The sequence below is a fragment of the Micropterus dolomieu genome, linkage group LG06 (assembly GCF_021292245.1).
Source record: "Micropterus dolomieu isolate WLL.071019.BEF.003 ecotype Adirondacks linkage group LG06, ASM2129224v1, whole genome shotgun sequence".
Classification (NCBI taxonomy): domain Eukaryota; kingdom Metazoa; phylum Chordata; class Actinopteri; order Centrarchiformes; family Centrarchidae; genus Micropterus; species Micropterus dolomieu.
Genome location: NC_060155.1, coordinates 2345734 through 2371345, shown reverse-complemented (window position 1 = coordinate 2371345; position 25612 = coordinate 2345734). Strand labels below are relative to the sequence as shown.

Sequence of the window (25612 nt, the reverse complement as noted above, 5' to 3'; positions counted from 1 at the left end):
ATGCATCACTGGTTTTTTTACAATGTTGCATCACCATGACAACCCCTTTCTTTCTTTAGTTCTAGTAAAATGTGTCCTATATAACACTACTGTAGCCCACCCCCACCCCCCAGTTTGTGCCTCTGATATTTTTTCATCCAGATGGTTGGAACAGTCTTTGAGGATTCTGAAAATACAGACAGAACAGCTGTACGTGTTTTTAAACGACCTGTTTTTTTCAAACATTGCCAGTCAAATCATCACACAGTAATTTGATCAGTATTAATATAAAAATATGAATTAGTGCAACTTTAAATTCTGTAGTCCTTTTCTCTACTTGCAGTTCCTATCCACATCGTGCCCTCATAGCACAGACACACAAAAAATACAGAGTACGGAGAAGACGCAGAGAAGGAGTCCATCTTGCCTTGTGCTGTAAACAGAAACGTGGCTCTGTGTTCTTACAGCATGTTCACATTAACGTGGTCTGTTCAGGGCAGGGCCCCATCTCGCTCCATTACAGCCATCCCAGAGCTTATCAGTGCCAAACCCTTCCAGGAAACACAACGCCTTAAAAGCTTTCTGTGGCTTCTCAGAGCCTGACCATCCACTCCACTGCGTAAACACAGCTCACTTTGTGTCACTGTGTGTGTGGCTGTGTGTTTGTTTGTATACTACTCTGCCCATCTGACTTAGACGTGTATTTGACGTGTATGTGTATTGTTTCTATTTGAGCATGTGTGTGCGTGTTGCCCTTGTTAGGCTCTGTTTGCAGCCGTGTATGTGTCTGTGTCCACCGCACTGATGCACAGTTTGCGTGACAGCAGTGAATCGATGCAGTGTCCATTGTTATTCTCCTCAGCAGGCTCATTAGCCGAGCTGCTAACATTCGGCCCTGTCAACGGAAATCCATCAATCGCTTCATCAAAATCTCTTCACACTGAGCTCCATCACTACACAACAGGAAGTAAAAGCACATCATTCTACACATTATTCTGTTATGTAGCATTTTTTGGCTTCCATGGTGGTTCAGTGGTGGTTGAACGTCATCTAAAGGTCAAGTTCAATATCTGTTAAAGTGTGCAGGTTAGAATTCTGCATAGGGTTCAAATGTAGGTCTGAGCCCAACGGCTGATCTTTCAGTCTGACCCCAAACCCTCAACCCAATTACATTAAAACTCCACCATAGCTTTTGAGCCCATCCATCATGATGAAGCAACCAGTAAGCTGACCGGTATCTTCAACGAAGTCTGGACATTAACCTTCTTTGGATTTAGCTGACGACAATTGGCATATATGTCAGAGGTCGCACACCAGGGGTTGAGTGTCTTGCTCAGGGACACATTGGTGGATGTGTCACAGTGGGGAATTGAACCCGGGTCTTTCACACCAAAGGCATGTGTCTTATCCACTGCTCCATCACCACCACATGAATGTGTGAACTACATTTCACAGCAATCCATCCAATAGATGTTGAGATATTTAAATAAAAAACAAACAATTTTCAACATCATGGTAGCATGGGATCACTGTATATCTGTAGAAATTTTGCACCAGTGTGTTTTGAGATATTTGAACCCTCTGTTGGTGCTACAGGAACAGTCTGGGAATCACACAAATCATTAGAATTTATCATCCTGGAACTTTGAATATCTGTTTAAACTGTTGTTGGAATCCATCCAATTGCTGTCAAGATATTTCACTCTGAAGCACAGATGACAACCATATGGTGGCACTAGAGGAAAAGTCAGATGATCACTGAAGTCAGTAGGATTCATCCTCTGGGGACCACAAAGATCTGTACAAACTTTCATGACAATCCATCCAGTAGTTGCTGAGCTATTTCAGTCTGGACCAAAGTGGTGGACAACCGACCGACAGTTCCTATGCCATGCTGCTAACATGGCAAAACATTTTTAAACCTGTCCCATTCAAAAAAACACACTAATGGTGCTTTCAGGCTCCACTGTTTACTGTATAAATATTATGGCAGCTCTTGTGAACATACACGGGTATTCTCTGCAAATGTAGAAAAATCCCAATCTGAACACCATAAAGTGCCAAAATAAAAGAAAACACTTCACACACAAAATGACAAATGCATTGCATCAAAAACAGTGTATGATAACGACCAGGCACCACAAGCAGTTTTGACCTTGTATAGCGTTTCTGTCTTGTGGCATGTTGTGGACTCACCTGTCTCTGATTCTCTGTCTCGAGTCGCAGCCGGGCTTCGATGCAGCGCCGCGTCTCCAGGAAGGCCTGGCGCTGAGCCCGGTCAGACAGGTAACTGATGAATATTCCAGCAGTGTTCATACACATGAACAACACAGCCTGAGCCGCTACCTGAAACACACACACAGATAGGCAGAGACTGAAGATCACACTAATAGCTCATTTTGAGGCAAAGCTAACTGTGTTTTCTGTTTTGGGTTCATTTTAGTTAACAAATTACAAAACTTATAAACAGCTTATATACTAAACAAAGATTTAGCGACCACCGGGTTCCAGTATTGGTCATCAAACATTTCCTTTTTTCCCCTGTGTTTGGGCTAAATTGTCACTCCTAAATAACCAATATTCTGCTTGTATTGTGTTATCTATGTGTGTGTGTGTGTGTGTGTGTGTGTGTGTTGTGCATTTCGAAACCATTATCTTCTGCAATTCAAATAAGTCTTATTTGGTCATTTGCAGGTCAAAATGTGTCTAGTCCAGTTTAAGATTGGACTAAGTTGGATTTTTGTAGTATTTTAGAACAGTTTACAGTTGAGAAATGACGGGAGGGAGAAATGGGAAATGACCATAGACTGTATAGAAGAAATGGACGTAGTCATCATGATGTCACCCGTTGGTTTGTGGACTGCCGTTTTGAAGACCTCGAGTTTGGACGATAGGGCGCCGCCATGTTGAGTTTTGCAACCAGCTGTACCTGACGTGACCACATTTGGACGAGACGGTGGAGCTAACGGCCGTGTGTGGCACTAGCTAGCTAGCTTAGCTAGGTGCATCTCTGAATTCACGTTAACTGTCAATTTAACAGGGTTGACAATTTTGTCTAGCGAACAACAGGCTTAATAAAATACTCAGCAGAGAAAGTGAACAGCCAACTCCTAATACGCTTTTTCTGCGCGCTTCTTAAATTTACACAGTGCCATGGGTACGAGTCACTCTAGCCTGATTAACAGGTCGCCATGGTAACAATTTGTCAATCAAAGATTATCCTGCCGTGAAGCATACTCTGCTTTATGGTCTATTTTCCTCTAAATGGGACCATAATTTACTAAGTGGACATCATGTGGTATTTAAGAAGACTTGAAACTAGCGACTGAGATCAGCTGAGAAGTAGGGTCGTTTTACCATTATTTCTAATGGAACCGGACTTCTTTTTGCAACCAGAAGAGTGGTTGTTCGATGGAATGCAGGTTTAAGGGACTTCCACGTTCGCCTCAGTTCGCTGACCGTAAGCTTCCCGCTTGGACATGACATACAGTACAATCCAGTCAGTGCCTTCGGGGCATCACCACCTACATATAGGTCATATTCAAGACAAGTTCCACAAAACTGGCCAAGTCTAATGAAGTGATATTCTTTTTTATTTCTGCTGAAAGCGCCACAATCACTGTGCAAAATTAGACTTTTTTCTCTATATGTCCACAGGTTGTCAACACATAGTACATATTTGTGTCAGTATTCCAGGAATATAAAGACATTCTGTGCCACACACTGCACTGATACTGCGACATTAATGGATTCTGTAAATCTTATTGTTCTTTGTATTAATTTGATTTGGGGTATAATCCTGCTGCGGTCTGAAACTACAGTTCCCGTAATTTGGCAGCTCTGGGTAATGTATATAGGAAGTATGTTATTGCCAAACATTCAGTGAGTTAGCTGTGGGGCTACCACCTACATTTTTTAGCTCATATTTGTTTATATTTTGGCAAATTGGCACCATAAACAGTGTGCAGGATTAGCTATTAGTCGTCCCTGTTTACAGTGTACAGTATGCGTATTGAGATTTGACTGAGTCATGACTCTAAGAAGAACAACTTCTTTGACACATTTTGAGCAACGACTGGACGCTAACTGTTTAAAGTACCATAACTACCTCCACGAACTGTGTGACAGCCATTGCTTCTGCTGTTATTTTAAAAATACTAAATTGCTGGTGTGCTGCCAATTTTAGTTTCTTGGCCCAAATCCCTGTTTTACTTCAGAGCATCTCCTCTGCTCCCTCTGCAGAGTTCTGTCATTCACACACTCATTATTTACAGTTTTTTTCAATTGCTAACCTGCATTGGTCAAAACTGAAGTCACATTGTCAAAACTCTTCACACAGTCAGCGCAACAGAAGTGTATGTGGACCAAACTGTGAATAATTTTTCATTGCTTTCACACAAAATGCATTCAATGACCCCTTTCTCCAAAATTCATGAACACTGCAACACAACAAAACTGTTAAAAACACATTCAAAACAGACTGATGGTAAATGTACTGCATTTCTGCAGTGACCAGATTGAAATAAGTAGAAAATCTTAGAAGGCAGATAATATTACTTTTGGAAATGTGAATTCGGTCAGCACAACGACAATTGCCAGAGTCCTGGAGAAACATAAAATAAGGACAAAGTAGTTGTCCACTGTACCATTCCAGAGAAACTGTGAACATGTGAAAGAACTCTGTTATCAATATGTCCAGGTAAGATGTCTGTTCAATAATCAATCAGGGAACATACACAGTTATGCAAAATGTGAAGTCCTGTAAAACTGTATTTACTGTATTTTAGAGACTCCCCCTTCCGAAACCCCATAGAGGAGTTTTTCTCTGCATGGAGGTGGAAGGTGTATGACCGCCATCCACATGACCAGATGACCTTACTGGATGCCATGAATGCGGTATGTGGAGACAATTTTCCTGCAGACTGCCAGGGTTGCATTAGACATTCCAGAAGATACTTTCCAAGATGCATCGCCAGGGAAGACATAAGATGTGATGTTGATGAGAACTTGTGGCCAAATGCAGCAGAGAGGGAGGACTAGCACCCTCATGAGTTTTTGAGGTGTTTCTTATTTGTATTACTGTTTGCAGCCCTGGAATTCCAGAAATTTGTGTGTGTGGGGGGGGTTGTTTCAACTTACAGTAACATTTTTCACAGTTTACAATACTATCCACAGATATAGAACAAATAAAGGTTATTGAAGCAAATTGCTGCATTTGTGATGCATTCTTGTTACATATACTTTAGTACCGTCAAAGTGAAAATATGTTATTGTTATTGTATAATGAAAACCTAATTTATTCGCTCATGCTTCAAAGATAAAAGTTCTTCATTTATGTAATGCTCCCTATTTTTAGTGTTTTGTAGGTCAGTGTGTTATGAGTGAGACTGTATGCTTTCTAAATGAGAATTGTTGCCAGTGTTTTGGTTGAACGAGTTCATTTTGAGACTTGTACGAAGTGTTTTGGTGGTTTGAGTGACTTTTGGAGGTCAGATTAACTGTTTGGCCAAGATGCATGTTCGTAATGCAGACTGTGTGAAGAGAAGAGAAAAAGTGGCTTCAGTTGTGACCATTGCATCTTAGCAATTGAAAAAACTGTAATGAAATATTATTGTTGCTGTTTAGAACAAGCAGAAGCAGCTTCTATGAGTTGTTCTAGACTAAAAATGGGAGAACTACGCGATCCTGTGGTTCATTCTGTGTCTGAAAACATCAGATTTTGCAGCTGTGTGGAGGGTTTTCTGTGGTGAATCAATAAATCAGTAATGAGTAAATTCACTGCTGCTGATGAAAACAAGAACAGAAGCCTTATTTTCCTAAGAGAGCTCAGGTGCTTCTCAAATTTGTCTTGTTTCCAATTATCCAAGAAGAGGAGGACTGCTCGAACGAAAGAACCTGACCTAAACAAATAATGTAACTAACTTAAAAAACACACAGAGCATGTAGTGACCTAGCTTGTACAGTACTGTATCTTATCTTAGATGTGTGTCAAGATGAGATTAAAAATGTATGTCAGAGGTGTGACATCACTGATTTGCTTTCTACCACCATGAGAAGTCAGTGAGCCAAGACGTCCACTGAAAAGAGACGAGAACATCTGAAACCCGAGTAGACACGAGAACAGATCCAGGTCACTGATCATCATAAAAGGAGTGAAGAAGTGAAGCTGCACTGCTCCCATTACACGTTTTTTAACATATTACCCCCCACTGTCTCTAGAACTTTGAACAACTTTCATGGACTGATGGTGCTATCTAAAGTCACATGGATAAATGTATTGATTAGACCCATCTTCTCGGCTTTCAGCTTGTTTTCAAAAAGAATGCCCCGTAAAAATAATCCAGGTACAATGCACAGCAGTGTAATAAGTCCTTGAAAACTTAATGCCCACATCCATCACAAGGAGTTCCTTTGTGTGTCTATAATCTAGTTTGGGGCAGAATACTTTAGTTTACTTGTCAGTTTAATGTACCACTGTTTTGTGTAAAACTTTCACTTCAGCTTAAAGACAATATTTCATTTAGAGTACAAATTGTTCAATATTGTTATTAATATGTTATTTCTGCTTCAGTGAAGTCTTTTACTCCTGGTTAAATAAAGGTTAAATAAAAATGCTGGGTGCACAAATGAGCTATTTAAGGCGTGATTAGTAATCTGTGTGCCCCACTGACTAATTTGAGGTTTAATGTCTCAGCCTTTACCATCCTCAGCAGATGTGATTTCTTGAGCAGAGGATCCAGGAACCAGCTCTGTAACGTGTCAACAAAACAAATCAGTGACTCAAAAAAACAGGTCTGTCCTGATTAATTCTTTGAAAGTTGACTGTAAAAGCTAAGACTGAAGGTTTACATCAGCAGTGATCCTGTAAAGTGCTGTTCGGCCCGTTAAACCATCACAAAGCAGAGCTGATGTAACCCTCTGCAACACGACTGTCCTCCTCAGCTGCACGGGGGATTTCACCACCACCGCCGGCTTCCTCTGCCTGCTGGAGCTTTACATGACGCAAGTGTAAAAACAGGTTGGCTGAGAGTTCAACACATCTCACAGATGAAAACCATTCACTGCTTGCACCTTACTGGTTCACACACACACACACACACACACACACACACACACACAGCCCTTCAAGATGAACAGTTTTTTAATCCAAAAGGGTCATTTTAAAAGAATGAAACAGTGTTTATATATGGTACAATCATGGGGTAAAGAGTGTGTGTGTGTGTGTGTACGTGTACGTGTACGGTAAGTAATTACCGTCACAGACAAGTCTGTACAGGTCCTGATCATCTGCTGCCATCTTTAGTGTCTCTTTGTCTCTCTCAAAAGGTCACTGAGGACAGTTTTTATTGCCTCACAAAAAGGCACAAATTGAGCAGACTGTACTGTATCTGCAGGTGGCTGATAAGGTGGTCGATCAATCAAGTCATGATAACTTGCTCAGGTGAGATTTCTGGCTTTAAAAACTTATCTTCTGACCTGTACAGCCAAAGCTTTTTTTACACATCCATCCAACACCCTGGCCACTAAAATACACAAACCTTCCACTACTTCCTGTATTAAATTGCAGATTTATCCAGTATAAGCAATGCTTCCCAGGCAGACTGAGCTGTTCATATGACAAACACACCACTGGTGACTCAGTGCCATTCAGCTTCAAAAGCTTATACAACATCCTATTTTACAAAAAGACATAAATGCCAAGGTAGGTTTATTATTCCAGCATTTCGTAAGGTTTCTCTTGTATTTCTGCTCCAATGAGCCACCTTAATGTGAAAATGTGACTTCTGTTTGTCTCCAAAGTCAGCAAAACAGAATCTGTAAAAGCTAAACACAGAAATGTGTATTTAAACGCTTCTTTACTTACTTAGTTCACTCCTGAGTTGGAGAAGTCTTATTAGCATGAGGCACACTGTAAATCAAAGTGATGGTGATAACTTTAAAGCCGTTTCATTGCTCCCTGTCTACTGTCTCGGTTTTCCTTTTTTTCGGAAGAGAAGGTGCTGTTGCTCTTACACTCGAGGCAGAATTGTGTCACTGCTGATAAAAACCTCAAACCGACAGTTCAGTGTCCTCTGTTGCTGAGAGAAATCTCTGAAGTGCTCTGCCACTGTTTTCCTCTGCAGCGAAATTGCTGCACTAACAGCACATTTCAAGAGGACAAAATAGAGCATGAAGAGGGGATTTTCTGATTTCTGGTGCACTTGACAGCGAGATGCCTTGTGGAGAACGAGTTGACATTTTATAAGGGGCTTTCCCCGAATGCCCATAGGCCTCTCCGTGTTCTGGATCAGTGTCAGTTAATGGAGATAAGGTGGTCTGGTGGTTTATTGACAATGCCAAAATCCAAAAAGAGATTCAGGCCTTTAACTGAGACCGGTGATTGGTTCTTATTGTTAGAATTCCAATACCAAAAAGGTGTCTCCGAAAAACCATAACGACTGTCATTGTAACACCCAGGAGCACTAACGAACCAGCAGTATCGATCATCTTGACAACGACTCCACAGAGGTCAAACAGCTGAGTTTCCCCACCAGTCAGTCAGAACTGAAGAAAGCGAAACATCTTCTAGTATCTTCAACCAAGTCCAGTTGCCCTTGGATATACTGTATACTATATTCATGCTTGTTGAACAGGTGTATTTATTAAGTAACAGTAATGAGCGTAGTTGTCGTTAACTCAAATAATGTTGGGAGTTATCTTCTCTTCACCTGGTTCACTTCTCCTCCATGACTTAGCTCTGTGTGTGTGTGTGTGTGTGTGTGTGCGTGTGTGTGTGCGTGCGCGCGTTTCTTTAGGGAGCAGGATTTCTCAGGATTTCTCTTTCAACAAATTCCTTGTTCATAGTGTAACGTTAGCATAATCATGGGGAAAGTAGGGTGTGTCGATAGTAAGTTTAGTGTTTACAGATTTGAATGTGTCAGAGACGCAGGACACGTACCTGTCAACATCACTGGTCAGCTTCCAGCCTACCTAAAGATTATAGCAATGACAATGCTGACACAGAAATGCTACTCCTTAATGCTCACCCTTCCATTGGCTGTATGGAAAGTAGGTGGATTTGTGGTGAGTTCAAGCACAATAAATTATATGTGTATCATGAGAATGCTTTAAAAGCAACCCAAAACAGCTATAAGCGTTAAACATTTTCAAAATCTGAGCAGGAAAGCCGTTCCCTCCCGACTTGTACTCCCGGAACAGCATTCCTGTGCGTTCCATCCCTTTCTACCACTGCTTCAGAGAGAGGACAATCATTACTCTCACAACCAGAGAGGTCTCTCATCAGGGAAACTTAAACATAGTAAGTGAACAACCGATGCTGTCACCCTCCTTGCAAGGACAGTTCCAATCAAAAAAAGGGAAATACTTAGCTCTAGGGGAAAGATTTATTCTATACCAAATCTGTCATCTCAACTTTAGTTTTAAGTTTAGTTACTTCTGTGATTTGGAGTCTGCTTCTCCAAACTGGGGGCGTGCTGAGTACCTCATAAAACACCATTTAAAAAATACAAAGTAAACCTTTAAAAGCACCACCAAATTCTAATCACAGGATTAGAGCCGAATATCCCTCTTATTAAACTGGCAACAGGAAAGGAACAACTAAGTTTTTACAAGTACTCCACTCCTCAAAATGTTCCAAATTTTCAATAATAATAATAATGCATTTTATTTAATGGCGCCTTTCATAACACCCAAGGTCACCTCACAAACAATATACATAAATAAACAATACAGATCACTGCATAAAACAATACACACAACAAACAAGCCGCATACAGATAAAATGCATTAAAAACTCAGTACAACATGTTGTAAAAAAGCTTGTATAAAAAGATGTGTCTTAAGACGCGTTTTAAAAGTCAACAAGCAGTCGCTATTGCGAACATCAAAGGGAAGAGAGTTCCATAGGCGGGGGGAAGCATAACTAAAACATCTGGCACCCATGGTATTTAGTTGAATCCAAGGTACCACAAGAGAAATTGAAGATGAAGATCTGAGAGCACGTGAAGGGGTGTAAACTCTATACTGGAAGCCAGTGCAATCGCTGAAGAACTGGAGAAATGTGCTCAGTATAAGGAGTTCTAGAAAGAACACGAGCTGCAGAATTCTTAACTAACTGAAGCTTATGTAGGAATTTGGAGGGAACACCTGTGAAAAGAGCATTACAGTAGTCTATACGTGAAGTGACCAGTGCATGAATAAGAACTGCAGTATTATTATTTGAAAGAAAGGGGCGGAGACGGTTAATATTACGCATGTGAAAGTATGCGATCCGCGTGATATTATTAATTTGAGCTTCAAAGGATAGTGTGCTATCCATGATTACACCCAAACTTTTAACCTGTGAAGAAGGGATAGATTACAGTATTGTCAATGTAAAAAGAAAGACAATTAGATCTAGACAAAACAGATCGAGTGCCAATAAGAAAAGCCTCAGTTTTGTTGCCATTTACCTTCAAGATGTTAGCTGAAAGCCAATCTTTAATTTCAGCTAAAACAGCTGGACAAAGATGGTGGTGGGAAAGAACCAGTGGGTTTGGCAGACAAGTAGAGTTGGGTGTCATCCGCATAACAGTGGAAATGAATCCCATATTTCCTCAAAATATAACCAAGAGGGAGCATGTAAATAATGAAAAGAAGCGGGCCCAAGACAGAACCCTGGGGAACACCAGTAGTGACTATAGATGTTCTTGATCGAAAACCTTTTAATTGAATACGCTGACTGCGTCCAGATAGATCTAAACTAAATAGACCTAAACCAAGACAGAGCTGTGCCAGTAATACCAATAGAAGCTAATCTATCAAGAAGTATCTAATGTGAGACATTATCAAAAGCAGCGCTCAAGTCTAGAGGGACAAGTATGGATAAAAGCCCAGAGTCAGCTGTCAACAGTAGATCATTGGTTATTCTGACAAGAGCAGTCTCAGTGCTATGGTGAGGACAAAAGCCAGATTGAAATTGTTCATACAAATTATTATTGGAAAGATGTTCATGAATTTGAACTGCAATACACTTTTCCACTACCTTAGAGATAAATGGTAAATTTGAAATTGGACGAAAATGATCAAAATTAAATGGATCACCCCCTGTTTTCTTAAGAATCGGAGTAATAATAGCAGACGTAATGATGTACGTTAACATGCCTCAGATTTACATGGTCACAAATATTGTTGGGCTTTAAATTTTTATTTAGACTAAACTGTTTTTTATTATTTTATTTCTTCTGACGATGGCAGAGGTGGTCATTAATTCAGTAGAGGTGGCCCGCCTCTGCTTAAAGAAGTTGTATGTTACTGTTAGGGAAAAAAAAATCTCTTAGACTGTGTTTTACATTCAACACTGAATATGTGTAGGAGTGTTTTTCATTTAAGCTACACACAGGCAGACACACACTTTCTCACATTCTTCTCCCCTGAGGCTCTTTACTGTATCTCACAGAGCTGAGGAGCCTCCCTGTGCATTACAGTGTGTTATTGTGAATCTCTCCCAGGACGCCACTGATTCTATTTCAAAGTCGCCCCCTGAAGGCCTCTTCTCCTCCCACGGAGGCAGAAATTAAAACCCCATAAGCTGCAGCAGCTGTGGTAGCTGTGGCGGCGTCCATGTTGTTTTGGAAAAGAGCAGCACCGGCTCGCCATAAAGGGCATCAGCATGGAGACTGCTGCTGCACTCATTAAGGGAAAATGCCAGTATTGTGGATGTTTTTAACAAGGTGTCATTAAGAGCAGTGGACCAGGAAGAGGCACAGTTTACAAACAGCTACGTGGAAAATACTGAGGCAGGGTTAATAATAGTAATAATTATTATTGTGATAATATGATTCAAGGGTGAGGCATACAGTGACATGGAAGATAAACACACATTTGTAGTCAGTTACAAGTCTGACCTCTAGATTTAACAATGCATAAACAGAACCTAGATTTAAAAGATCAATAGATAGACATGGAGATTAATTATTGACTCAAACTCAACAAAACATGTTTTTTTTTTTTACGATTTCACAAATATGTTACTGTTCTCCTAAAAAAACAAAATAAGATGTCCTCCATTATATGAGGTGAAACATATATACCTCAGTATCAATAAAACTCCTACTCCTCAAAAATTCCTCAGAGTATAGGATATACAAGAAAATAATGAACAGAAAAAGTTAATTTGGAACAACAGTTCCAAAATAGGTCCAAACAGGAAAGACGATATTAAATGATGAATAAAATAATTTATTTTCTTATCTCATCCAAGATGTCTGGGGAGCTGTAGCACCATTGTTCACCTCTTCATTTTTATTGTGTGTTTCTTTGTGAGACAGCAGCGTCTGTCAACGTCACATCCCAAAACTGAGCAATCATAGTTTGCATTGTGGCATTTAAAAACACACTTAATTTTATCCTTTGCCATTGTGGATGTTCTTTTATATTTAGAATTAGTATATAGTATTAGTATTCCAGGGGATAATGTGGTGGCCTCAACTCCCTCTAGAGTCAAATTGTCCCTTGGAGTCAACAGACAAACCCCCAGTTTACGTTCAATGAATGCTAGATCAAGACAGAACTTCCTGCATTGGCACTAAATGCCATCACTGGACGTAAAACGGGATGTGCAGAATCATCTAATATTAATGTATTTGCTATAGGACACTGGGCTGTCATGTGAACTAGAATAAGACTAACATTGCTATGAGAATCTCTTCTCCTGAACTTCAGTCCTGAACTCCAGTGCCAACATCATTTAAGGTTGCAGAGGGATGAGCTTAAGATGAGCGTGGGAACTTCTCACATCAGCAGGATAATTTGTGAGTATCATCAGTTACCTTCCTGCACAATGTCTGGACTTATATTACATTCACGAAGGAGACATAATTACATATGTACTCTAGGAGTGCCATCAACAACTTAAAAGGCCACCTCAGTTTAACCTGCTCTTGGTATCTGGTGACAGCTGTATGAATACATGTTAGAGGAGCAGCTGGCTACGAGCAGCAGAGCTAAACCTCCCTGCTGCCAATGCTGGTCTCTGCAGAAAACTCTTCTGCCAAATGAATGGATTTATTCTTTGGCTCCGAGGTATAGAAGAGAAAAGCGAATGATTTTCTCGGCTTCACATGCTCAGCTATCTGCCGGCGACTAGATGAAGATATTCCACAGCTAACATGGGCCGTCAAAATATATTACATTTTAAATTTAACATGACATGGACTGCCTCCATTAATAATTCATAACAGAGTGAAATACCACTCATGTTTGCAGACAGACTTTGCAGAAAAACAAACTAAAGCTCTGTGTGTTCTCTCAGTGAACAAACTATCTGCATTTATTCCACCAGTCTAAACTACAGAGGTCAGCCTCTATTTTAACTAGACTGAACCTTGTGTAACTGGAATGAACCTGATCTAACCATCATAAATCTCTTTTATAACCTGGACCAGGATATGTGACAATCTGCCAATACAAGCTTTACACAGCGTTGGGTTTGAGAAATTAGCAGTATTAAACAGGGAGGTTCCAAGTCAGTCTACAAAATGATCATCAGGGCCAATCCGTCTTTTTAAACCAACTCAAAAAATCAAATGGCCTTAAAAAGGTCAATCAATTTTCAAAAGGTACACAGCTCTGTGACTGAGTGATTGACTGAGCCGCAAAAATGACGAACAGCCAGAATTTTCAATTAATGATTAATGAGATGATCCACACTGATAATCTGTTTTGAGTTTAAAAGAAAACAGACATTTTGCCTCTATCACAGCTACATTTGAAAAAAAACCCTAGAGAGATAGTAGCAGAGATGCTCCAAGTCTTTGAGCTAGAGTCCAAGTCAAGTCTCAGGTCTCTTGTGGTTATAATGAGTGTTGTATCACCTGCTGTGTTCAATCCAGGCTGCTTATAAAACTGCATAGCTATGACAGAATATGTTTGGCTGAAATATGTTTTCCCCCTCTGACTGCTTTCTAGCGGGAGGGGCGGGATAACCGCCATCTTTGCTGTTATGGGCTTTCCCCGTTGAGTTGTATTGAGGATGTGATGTCTCCTCTATAAAACGTCTCTGGCTAAGTGTCTTGTCACATTCCTAGTTGCTATAGTGATGACAACTACACAAAGTTACTACCTACACTTTCCATATTACCTACCCTGTGTTCAACCCTGCCATAGGCCTATGTCAGCTTTTCTCAAAAAATCATAGAGTGTTGCTGCATCTAAATTATTAGCTTTTTGTTGTCTAGATTGCCCATGTTTTCTCCCTGTGTAAATTCTGTCATGGAGTATAAAATATTTTAACTATATTGATACAGGATGTATTTCCAAAATGTCTGGAATTTTTACAGTTACAGTACCTGCAATTTACAACTCAAAACACTTACACAAGTTTAGGGAAAGATTGTGGCCCCACCTCTCAAACCCACTGTCTTCTGATTGGCCAAGACCTGGAGCATGTTACCAGGCTGTTGTTGTCGCTGAGCGGTACAGGCAGACTGAGCGTTGCTGTGCCATTGCTGTGGGAGCAAATGACCATATACGGAATACCAGCACCGTCTAGCTCCCTGTGTCATAGAACGGAGGCCTGGGTCACAGGGATTTCTTTTAAATACTTTAACCTCATTATTAGAAGCTTTGGCCATGTTTAACATGAACATCCAACACTGTGACATTGTAGATAAGTCATAAAATATGGAAAAGCATAATAGGTCTCCTTTAACCCAAAGCATATTATTTCCCTATCCTAATCAAGTTGTTTTTGAGCCTAAACTTGACCTTTAACTGTAGTATCATCAGAATATTGAGCAGATTTTTTTTTAAACAGTGATTTATAACAGTCTGGAAGACAAATGATATCGTCCTTCCAATAGAGGCATCAGATCTAAAAACGTGTCATTCTATAGGGCAGATAGAAATCAGAAGCACGAGAGAGGACAAAGGACTTACTTACTACAATTATTGACTGACAAAACCACAGTTTCCCTAACCTTTACCAAAGAGTTCTAGTAGACTCGAACCACATACAGACGCAGGATGTAGACTCCAGTCTTTAGAAACAAAGTTGTGTGCTTTGTATACCACCTACCTTTGACTGCTGTACCATAGCAGAACAAAACCCTGGAACAAAACGTTGTCAGGTAACATGATCCTGGCAGAAAGTACATTTCCACCCAAATGTATATACAGTATCTATGCCAATATGATACCTGAGTTTCGGTACCAATACTGATTTAATATGTTTCATTTAATCTTTCATTAACTTTTTCTGAATAAAATATCATTTTAAAGGTGGGGTATGCAATTCTAGACAAATCCAATTCCATTGCAAGTATCATGAGTGAGCAACTACACAGCAAGTAGTTTTAACGAACATTGTGGGTTAACAAACTTTTGGTACAGTTGCTGCTGTGAAGCACGCAGAGTGGAGGAGACGGTCCCAGAGCAGCACAGCAGCTCCAGACTGCAATACTCACAACTCTCCTGCTGCTATAGCTAACATCACTATAGCAGCAGTGGGCAAATTATTTAAAGGTCCAGTGTTTAAAATTTCGGAGGATAAACTGACATAAAAGCAATAGAAGATCATTAACTATGTTTTCAGTGGTGTGTAAAAACCTTACATAATGAACTGTTATGTTTTAATTACCTTAGAATGAGCCATTTCTGTCTACATAACGTGGGTACCCCGTTCTATCGAGGTTGACATATTGTGTTGTCCTGTTTCTACAGTAGCCGACAACGGACAAACAGCGCTACAGAGCACGTTTCGTCATCACAGCGTTCTTCTGCTTGTATAATTCCGGCAGTGTAAACATCCCTCACTACATTGAATACATCCAAAGATGAAGAAGAGGAAATAATAATAACAATAAACAGTTTCTGAGTAGTCGTCCAATTTATTAGAAGTAAGAAGAGAAGTGAAATTTGGACACATGATGGAGCACAGGTGTTATTTAGCACAAGCCAACAGCCTGTGAATCTTCATACAATGAAGCCAGATGGAGTCTGGACAGATGACAGCAGAAATAAAGGATATAATGTTTATCGTTGTGGATTTTAGATGGAAGGCTTTGATGTGATACAAATGTTTGTAAAGCAGCTCTGAAGTTGTCTGTTTTCTGCTGGACAGGTAATTAAGTTAATCCACCTTTAGCGATGCAAATGAAAACTGTTGTTTGATAGCTTTAGCTCAAAGCTGGCCAGCATCACAGAGAGAGGTAGCATGTTTCCCCTGTCAGTGGTGTAAAAGTTGGATTAATTTCATTTAGCCTAGTTATTCTCCTGTGGTTTGGCTTTGCCGGTTACATCAGCGAGACAATCAGCTGTTCACTAATTGGCAATAAAACGGTAACGTTAGCTTAGAGTATGGAAGCAATCAGCCAGTTAAAGTTTTACTGGTAGAAACAACATGTAGTTGGATAGTCGTTATTCTCCAGCACTGTGCTTTGTATTGTGGTGTATAATATGTAGTTGGATTAATTTCATGTAGTGATTCTCTCTCCAGCACTCTGTTTTGGCTTTGTGGGTTATGTTTGTGAAACAATCAGCTGATCACTAATTGGCAATAAAACAGTAGCTTCCAGCTGGAAGCTCAGATCAGCCATCTAAACTTACATACATAGTTGGATAGTAATTTTTTGTTTTGTTTTGGGATATTGCTTCCCCACTGTGCACACAAATGTGTAATTTGTACTTTAACATGCTAGATGCCCATTAAAAACGTTGCACCGTTTTACCACAAGCTGAAATTATGGCTGTTAGTACTACTTTGTGTTTGCAAAAAAATTTAAAAAGACATTTTGGTCAGATTTGCAGATTGCTTTTCTAAGCAAAGTGAGAGGAGCTTTGATCGTCACCAGCCAATGCCTTTGTAAACTTCATGTATTATGTGGTTTATAACGGACTGTGGTGCAGAAACAGTGAGGCTTACATTGTCCTGGTATCTGTCAGTGGTCATACTTGATGCACTAGATGTTATAGTGTTTGAGATGTTCTTCATTTTCTTTGGTATGTTAGTCCAGATGAGCCAACCCTCCCAAGTTGTAAAATAATGTATTACAGGAGTATGAGACATCATGTAGCACTTCATTTCTTGATGTGGCTGTTGTTTATTAATGAACAAGAAAAATAATATTCACAATAATATTTGGTTTTACTGAATAATTAAGTAAATATAATTTCTTAATATATCTATCTAAAGAAACCTCATTTCTTGACTGGAAACTCATAGACAACATCTTTTGTCCTGTCTCAGGCACTTCGCAATTTGCAACCCTCACCACTAGATGTCAATAAAACTTACACACTTTTCACAACCCCCAGCCCCCAACCCCATTACATGGTGAGCCAAGGCAGTGCACATGAAAGCATGTACACAAGCATAAAGACAAACACACACAAGAAATGAAATCGTGTTGTGTGGCTCGGTTTGAGCAAGAATTTTTTTTTTTCAGCACACACACAGAACAGGTAGTGGACCGTAAGGACATATTCCCTGAAATTGACAAAAAGACATATATTGGGTTAGAATTACATATCCCAAATATAAGTTAGAAAATCTGACCGGAGAATAATTATATAAGGCAATTCGAGAACTTCAGAAATACTATTGAGGTTCAATACCAGACCTTATGCAGAGCTACTGAGCTGTCGATCATACTGTGTTTCCACTGGATTGACTTTATTCGTGTAAGACGTAGTTTGAGCTCATAGAAAGAAAATTAGAAATAGAGACACCTGTGTACTGTAGTGCAACAGTCTGGTAATGTTCAGCTCAGAGAGGAGCTGAAGAGGACAATAAAAAACTGTCAACGCTTCATGCTGTGCTCTCCTAGTGACGTAAAGGCTCTTTTCCCACTGAAAGTGCCCCAATTCAGCCAAGTTTTTGCTTCCTGTGACACAGATCTGATGTTTTCTCCTTGTGTGAACATCAAAAGGTTGCATTCAAGCACTTCTGATTTTTCAATTCCATTCTAGACTACATGGATCTGTCCTCCAGATATGAATCCCATGGCATGTGACCTATAAGCGACTCGTTACCATGACAATAGGAGCACAGCTCGACTTGTGAAGTAAGGAGAAGCAAGTCAAGACTCACAACCCAAACGTGTACGACACAAGGTGATACCTAAATGGCATAAACAGCTCCCTTTTGTTTCTTGACTCCCCAACTTGCTTTACTACTGTTAGATATGTGTTACCAAACATACCAAAAACATCAGGTATAAGCAGCAATTCAAGATTAATAAGCACAAAGGCGTTAATGTGTCAACAAGCTGTAGAAGGTGTTAGTTTTCAAATGCTTAAAACCAAAGTGTACCATATTACAGCATAACATTTGCTCAGGACGACATACTGAACCACAGCAGACCACACAACAGATCAGACCACCACTTTAGTACCATAATCACAGACAAGCAGTAGAGTATAACACATGTTGACATATTTGTTCTTTCCCATGCAAACAGCCATATGTACTTCCATTGCCTTGGGGCATGTTTTGACCTGGGTTTGCTGTGCTCTCAACTGACCCTGGAGAACCTGCGGGCCCTCACCATTCTCTAGTCTCCACAGGTATATCTACTTTCTGCAGATGCAGCAAAAGCCTTATGGATAATTTGGTTTGGGAAAAGATTCAGAGAATATACTGTAGTTACTAAAGCATTGAATTTTAGAAGTATCTTTTAGAAGTGAAGACATGTGACCAGCACTGTAGCCATGATAGCAGTAGTTTTCGCTCTCCTTTTACAGTAACGCTTTAGTCAGTAATTCTGCATGAGTGTTTTTTTTGCCTTCAGTCTTTCTAGCTTGCCATCATCAGAAACAGACTCTTCCTGTTTTGCAGCATTAAGAAATACAGCAGATTTCCAGCCAAATCCCATCCAATCTACCACAAAATGTCAAATACAGCAAAGAGGCCGCAGAATAATGACCATGTTTGTTTTCAGATATGGAACTGCTGTCTCAACTGCTGGTGTAATGATTTACTGGTGTTATAACACTATGGATTACACAGTAGAACGTTTGAATAGTGTATGGATTAGGCCCGGATCAGACGGTTTTTGCAGTGAGAAGCGCATATTTTGTTCTTTTTTTTCTATGGGCAGTGAGCGGGCTGTTTATGCACCCTGGGGGCGCCTCGGGTTTTGGGCGCCTGCTGCACCTTGCGTTTTTAAAGGAGCGCTCTAAGCGCACGAATTTGAAAAAAACTCAGAAAAGTGCCTTTGGCATTTAATTCCATTGTCCAATCCAATGGATGTAGAGATGGCCCATCAGTTGTGGTGACGGAGGTATACAGTTGCTTGGATTGTCCGGAGACTGCAACAAACTGTCCCTGAGCATCATTAAGACGAAGCTCCTGGACCAACTGGTGGTACTACCAGCGGTGTCTCCTCTTTCCGAGGGTCTCATTTACCCACACGTATCTCCGTGTCTCCTGCGTGTTTGTACACTTTTCACCCTCCAACAATGCCAGAGCAGGCGCCCTCCTGTGAGTTGTGATCAAGTTTCTGCTAATATGACAGTTATTACTTAGCAGCAAACCAACGATTACAGATCGGGGGCACTATAATCTTTGATTAGACTGACAGGACAGCTGATTCGGTGGTTGCCTAGCAACATAAAAAATGCAGCGCACTGCTCTTTTCTAAATTCAACCAAAAAAGGCATTGCTGTGTGCCTGAACCTGCAAAACGCTTTCTGTGTGATCGGGGCTTATACTGTATAAAGACATTATTGGTATAACAGGCTGATCAGATCATAAACCCTCTGCCATGTAACTGAAACATCTTTCCTTGGAGCCTCCAGCATCACAGCCCGGCTGTTTTCTCAGGCTGAACGTGTAAATTGGCCTAACGACTAAGATGACAACTGAACGTCTGCAGGAGACACGAAGTGTGTGTTATAGCAGCTCATTTCAGACAAGCAGTGATGAAAACTGAGATGTTAACCAATATGTTCTGAACGTGTGATCAGGAGCAAGTGCTGGAATAACTTTGCATATCATCTCCACATACTGTATTTTTAGTGTGCGGTGTTCTAGTGCACATTTAATAAGAGAGAAGACTAAGTACATTTCCTCAGGTACTGTAATTAAATACAATTTCTAGGCACTTTGTTATTTCCATGTAATGCCATGTGATATCTTTAGACAGTTACTGATTTTGGCTACTTTTCAGATTTTACATACAAAACATAATGATCAAGCTTTAAAATGTGATGCATTCTCACAGATTAAACTACCCAAATGTATATTAGGTAGCCAAGCTACACCTTGAACAGTTACATTGTAATGCTTCTTACAGGTCTAATACATTAGCAATACGATTCCAATAATATACCATAACAATAAAATACTGTTCTGCATACTTTTTATGCTTGTGTTTATTTTGCAGCAATAGACACCTGAATTCAAACTGCTAACTTTTCAATACAAAAGGCTGCAGTCTACCTTTGCAGATACATAAAATGTATAAATAGTATTGGTTGGTATCGTGTTAGCTTTGCTGATATGCAAATTTTATAAAAAAGGGTAAAAACAAATGAAATAAATCACTATAAAAACTGTAAAGTCAGGGGATCACCAATATTATTAAAATTGTCCTCTGGGCACCATGAATGTCTGAACCAAATGTTCCTAGCAATTCAACTAATATTTGTCAAGATATTTCACACTGGCACAAAGTGGTGGACCAACATTATACCGCATTATAAAACCACCAGAAGTGGCGACTAGTGACCTCTGACAGATCTTCTCTATGTTCAGCAGAAGATCCAACATTCATGTACTTCCCCTCTGTTGTGGCCTTTAGCAAAGCTTCTCCTGATCATGTGATCCTGACATTTCCCCACAGCTCAGCCTGCAGCTCATAGCATGCTCGTCTCTTTAATGTCACTTTATGGATCTAACATCTTGTTTTTTCCTCGGAGCGAGAAGCAGGAGGAGAAGCTGAAAGCAGCCATTGTGGCTAGCTCCATCAGGTCTCTGTGCGGCTGTAAACAAGTCTGATGGATTGCTGCCTGAATGCACAGAGTCACTGAGTGGTCACACACATCTGACTGATATTTGTAGTCTAGAGTGTGCACTATATCTCCTTGTGTTCCAGCACACGATATCAGTTTATCAACATTTTCCTAAGGCAGATGTGTTGATTTCACCAAAGGAATCGTTGCTCGACCCCGTCAGCACAGGTCAGCATTATAATACATGTGAGCTCCCTCTCTTCTCTTGGTTCAGGGAAACATCAGCATTTCTTTTTAAATAATATCACTCATGCATCTATTTGATTATTTTTATGTGACTGTGGAAATATCAAAATTATACTGCACCGCTGAATGAAGACAATGTATACAGAGCTAAATCTGGGGAGAGCACAGTCCCCCAAAAAAGCCTGATGAATGATATGAGAGAGGTGCGCTTTCTCTAGCCCAACCTGGAATTATTATTATTCAAATAAAAAAGCTTAATGTAATGTTTATGTATGTCGACCAGTAATCGGTTTGGCCGATTATCGGTGCCAATATTCAGCATTTTTCCAATAATGTACATTGGTCATTTCAAAAACAGATATAGAGTCGATATAACAAATTTATTAAAAAATACGCTCCTTTGGCTCTGATGCAGCCACTTCTCGCCCACAGCACTAGCTGATTGGTTACAAGTCACGAGTAATAGCCTATCAACACTAACTAGTGAGCAGAAGTAGCCAATTGAACGAGCGAGCCACCACGCTGCACATCGACACAAAGACACATACACGCGGAGCGAAGTGAGCGGAGATCACTGTAGATTACACAAGTTGACCATAACTACTTACCGTTACTGTAAGTAAGTGCAGCAAAACAGCAATAGTAAAATGCTGATACTGCATCAGTACAACAAACAGGAATGTGCACCAAGCGATAAATAATCTGCTCTGTCTCATCCACCGCAGCTGTGTTTTGGTTTTACACAAGCACATGTGCTAGCTTGGCTAATAGCGTGTTTGTTATAAACAAGCTAAATCTGCCTGGCTGTAGCCTGTTTAGCTGAGATGCTACATATCTTAAAATTTAGCAAATCCTTATCCTCCAAACTCAGCTGCTTGTTGAGAGACAGGCACTGAGCGTTTTTTTTCCAGTCGCAGAGAGTTGAAAAATGTTCAGCTTGGGGCAAAACGCAGCGCTCGTCAATGTCACTTCTTACACAGCCGTCCAATCACAGTGCAGCCATCTCTGCTCTTGAACTGCAAAATCTCGTGAACCCACATACGGCGAGGCCGTCCTCTCTCTCTACCTGCTTCAGCCTTCCCATCATAAAGAGCAAGGGCCACAGCAAGTACTCTATTCTGTGTTGACATTTTTACATCCAGTAAAGTTAGGTAGAACTAATTGCAACCACGGATTTTCTGTATCATAACAACCAAAGCAGGAGAAAAAAACGCTTCGCCTCAAAAACGCCCGCTAGCGCTTCCTGCTGGGTGTTTTCAGAAGAGCAGATGGCGTTTTCAGCTGGCAAAAAACGCTTTGGTGGACACGGGCCCTTACTCAGTATTTTGATGTCAGAAATATAGTTTATTTAACATGTTCCATTTGTTTCCAGTGAGATAGTGATTTTATAAAGTGACTTTGCTGCTGTAAACTTTACTTTTGTTGCTGCTCTGAAAACAGTTAGTTGTAAGAAAATATTAAATTTGATTTCTGTTCTGAATTCATTCTTTTTTAAATAACACATTTTTAAAAGGTAATTATTTAGTAATGAAAAACCAATAAGAGTATAGGTAAAGAACAGAACCAATAAATAGTCAATCAATAAATGTATCAATAAAATTCTAACAATAGAAAATAAATACAATACAAATGGCAGCCGGTAAAAACAAGGTATATGATAATTTATCACTCATAGTTAACAAGTCCATCTCTGGGATGGATCTCTAATTCATTTAATTTACTATTTTAAAGATTAAACATGACAGTTAACTTTAATGTTGTTATTTTTAACAAAGTTTTGTGTTGGAGTTTGTGTTAATCAAAATTTTGACACCAAGATAAAAAATTTTAGAGCAAATGTATATCGGTTACTAATAATCGGGATCGGCTCGGAAAAAAAAAACTATCGGTCGATCCCTGGTACACCCACACTCCTCAACTACTGAATGACACACTTTTTTCCACCTATAATGCCCAAGACCCCCAATTTTAAAACTTTTGCTCACTTTTAAAGCTCTGTGTGATAACCTGCCACACCCTGGACAGAAGCTTAGAATTCACAACTGAGGATGTAGTTTTGCCGCCAATAAACAATTAAAGTGTGTTTCCCCCGGTGCTTTCACATTACAGTACATAGAGACACAGAACAGTAACATTGTGAAAACAGAAAGCCTGTGTGCCAACGCAATTCTGCAACAGTATAATATTCAGTTCACCAGATCAACACATACACAGTAACTCTGATGCTTGACTACATCCTGTATTCAACTACAAAAATGCAATAGCATTTTACAATAAAAAAGTAAGCACATTACTCACACAACAACAGTGGGGATTAGGTCTTACTTTTTCACCAAATACTGTAGTCATCATGCAGATGAACCTTTGCTAAATTTACTATAAAATGCCTTTTCAGAATGGATTTAGAGACAGATCATAAAATATATATTTTATATAATATTAGTTAAAAAGTTAAAATAGAAGGCAACAAATTATGTTTTGTCTTTAAATGTACCTGACAGCTGCAATTCTGGACAAAAAGCCATTGGCACCAAATCTACTACTAATAAATTCATGAATCACTCAAAAAAAAAATTTCAGAAGGAAGTCAGGGTAGAAGACATTTTTTGCAGTGAGTCCAGCCATGTTTGTTCATGAAAGGTGAGCTGAGGGTTATTTTCCCTGCAACTGTTTGGGCGACAGATCCCCGAGGGCAGGTAGCAGATTGAGCACAACAGCCTGAGGGAGAAGAGAAATAGCCTGTGATACTGTAGCTGCGGAAGACCGGTCATCCCAGGGGACACTCAGCACAAACGGCAGGCAACAAGCCACTACAAGCCTTGAGAACACGTGCTGTATGGTCCAGTTTGTTATGAGACAGCTCTAGAATACAAACTTAGAAGACAGCAAATGTAAAACACTACTACCTGACATTTTACCAAGCAGGAGAGGGCAATATGAACAGAATTCTCCCCAACTCTGCAGCTCTACAGAGCTTTGTAGCTTCTTTTAGCTCATTGTTTTGGTTTTACAGCACATTTATTGTGTGGTTCAGTCTTAGTGTTTCCAGGCAGCTGCTTTTAGGAAACAAACTCTGATAAACCCAAACAACAGCAAACAGGCACACAGACTTAGACACTTATTTTATTGTTATTGAGTTGGTGGTGACCAAAAACAGAGCTAAAAGGAGAGTTATATTGGACTTACATTCATCAGATGGACACAAACACCACTCCAGTGGGTTGATGATGATGTTTCTCTGTGTCTGCTTAGCATGTAAAAGGGCAACAGTTTGCTAACATGTTGGCTATAACAACTTTAGAAAATAGCGAAAATAATATCTTACGAATGTGTCAGTCAGCTCGGTGCAGAGATTGTCTGCCCCTTTATGGATCAAACGAACATCACAAACTTTTTAAAAACATCAAACTTCCATTTAGACTTGAAGTTATCATTTTCCCAAAACTTAAACAATGCCCAGTTCAATGTTCAGGAGCTAAGATAGCTGCGTAACTGCAATAATCACCTCAAATACAGCATTAAATTAGCACAATTTATAGCCCAACTTGTAAGACTTTGTTTTCTCAGACATTTCACAGTTCCTTCCGGAGCTACAGAAAGGTAAGTGCAAATACAGCCTTCTGTGTTAGAAAAGTACTTTTTTTTACCATTTCCATATATGCCAGCAGTGCTCTGGTTGTGAAATAAAGAAGCTACATCAAGCAGTTAAACTTTCAAGTTCCACTCCAAAATTAGATGTCCTTTTGTTTCTTAAAAGTAGCCTCCAATAATTAGATATATATATATATATATATATATATATATATAATTAGATATAATAATTTAGATTACTAAAGTACTTACAATAGTACTAAACAATATGGATAAAATCTAGCATGGTATATACATATACTGAAATATAGCAATAGCGATATACAGTATCTCATTAAGTGAGCTCGTCAGAAACTGTCACAGAAAACTGCAGTGATGTGATGAGAACATATATTTAGGTATCTAGGATCAACCCAGTACATTTTTAGGCAAGGAATATTTAAACCCAAAAGTACACATCCATGAAAGAGCAGCGTTAAAATGTTACAAACAACAGAGCCATTTCTCAGTCTTCCTGCCGGCTTATGGAGCATTTGGCTGTGATGATGTCTGTGTTTCTACTCTAACACTCTCTAATAGCTAATGGTTTTCCCGCTGCCAGAATCTTATCAGACATGACAGATAGTCGTTGTTGTGTAATACTAGGGTGTAAACCTGCACACAGCCCACAGGCAAATACACGGTGAGCGTGGTAATTTCATTGGCAAGTGTAAAACTGCTCTGTTTGGCTTCAGTGTCCCTCTGCAAGCACGTCTGATGTTGGCTGAGTACTTGCGACATCAAGTGGGCTTTCACTTGTTTCCCAATTAGGTCAAACTAATGTTGAAATTATGAGCAACATTGCAGATACTTTTTATCTAAACAG

The 25612-nt window shown here is 39.8% G+C and overlaps 1 protein-coding gene across 1 annotated transcript in view; it reads right to left on the bottom strand.

Moving 5' to 3' along the window:
- adcy8 (adenylate cyclase 8 (brain)) overlaps positions 1–25612 on the bottom strand; it is a 114587-nt gene that overhangs the window by 72316 nt on the left and 16659 nt on the right. The window contains exon 2 of the mRNA XM_046051554.1: positions 2176–2325. Within this exon, the coding sequence (XP_045907510.1) occupies positions 2176–2325 (150 nt within the window). The remainder of the gene's footprint in view (positions 1–2175; positions 2326–25612) is intronic.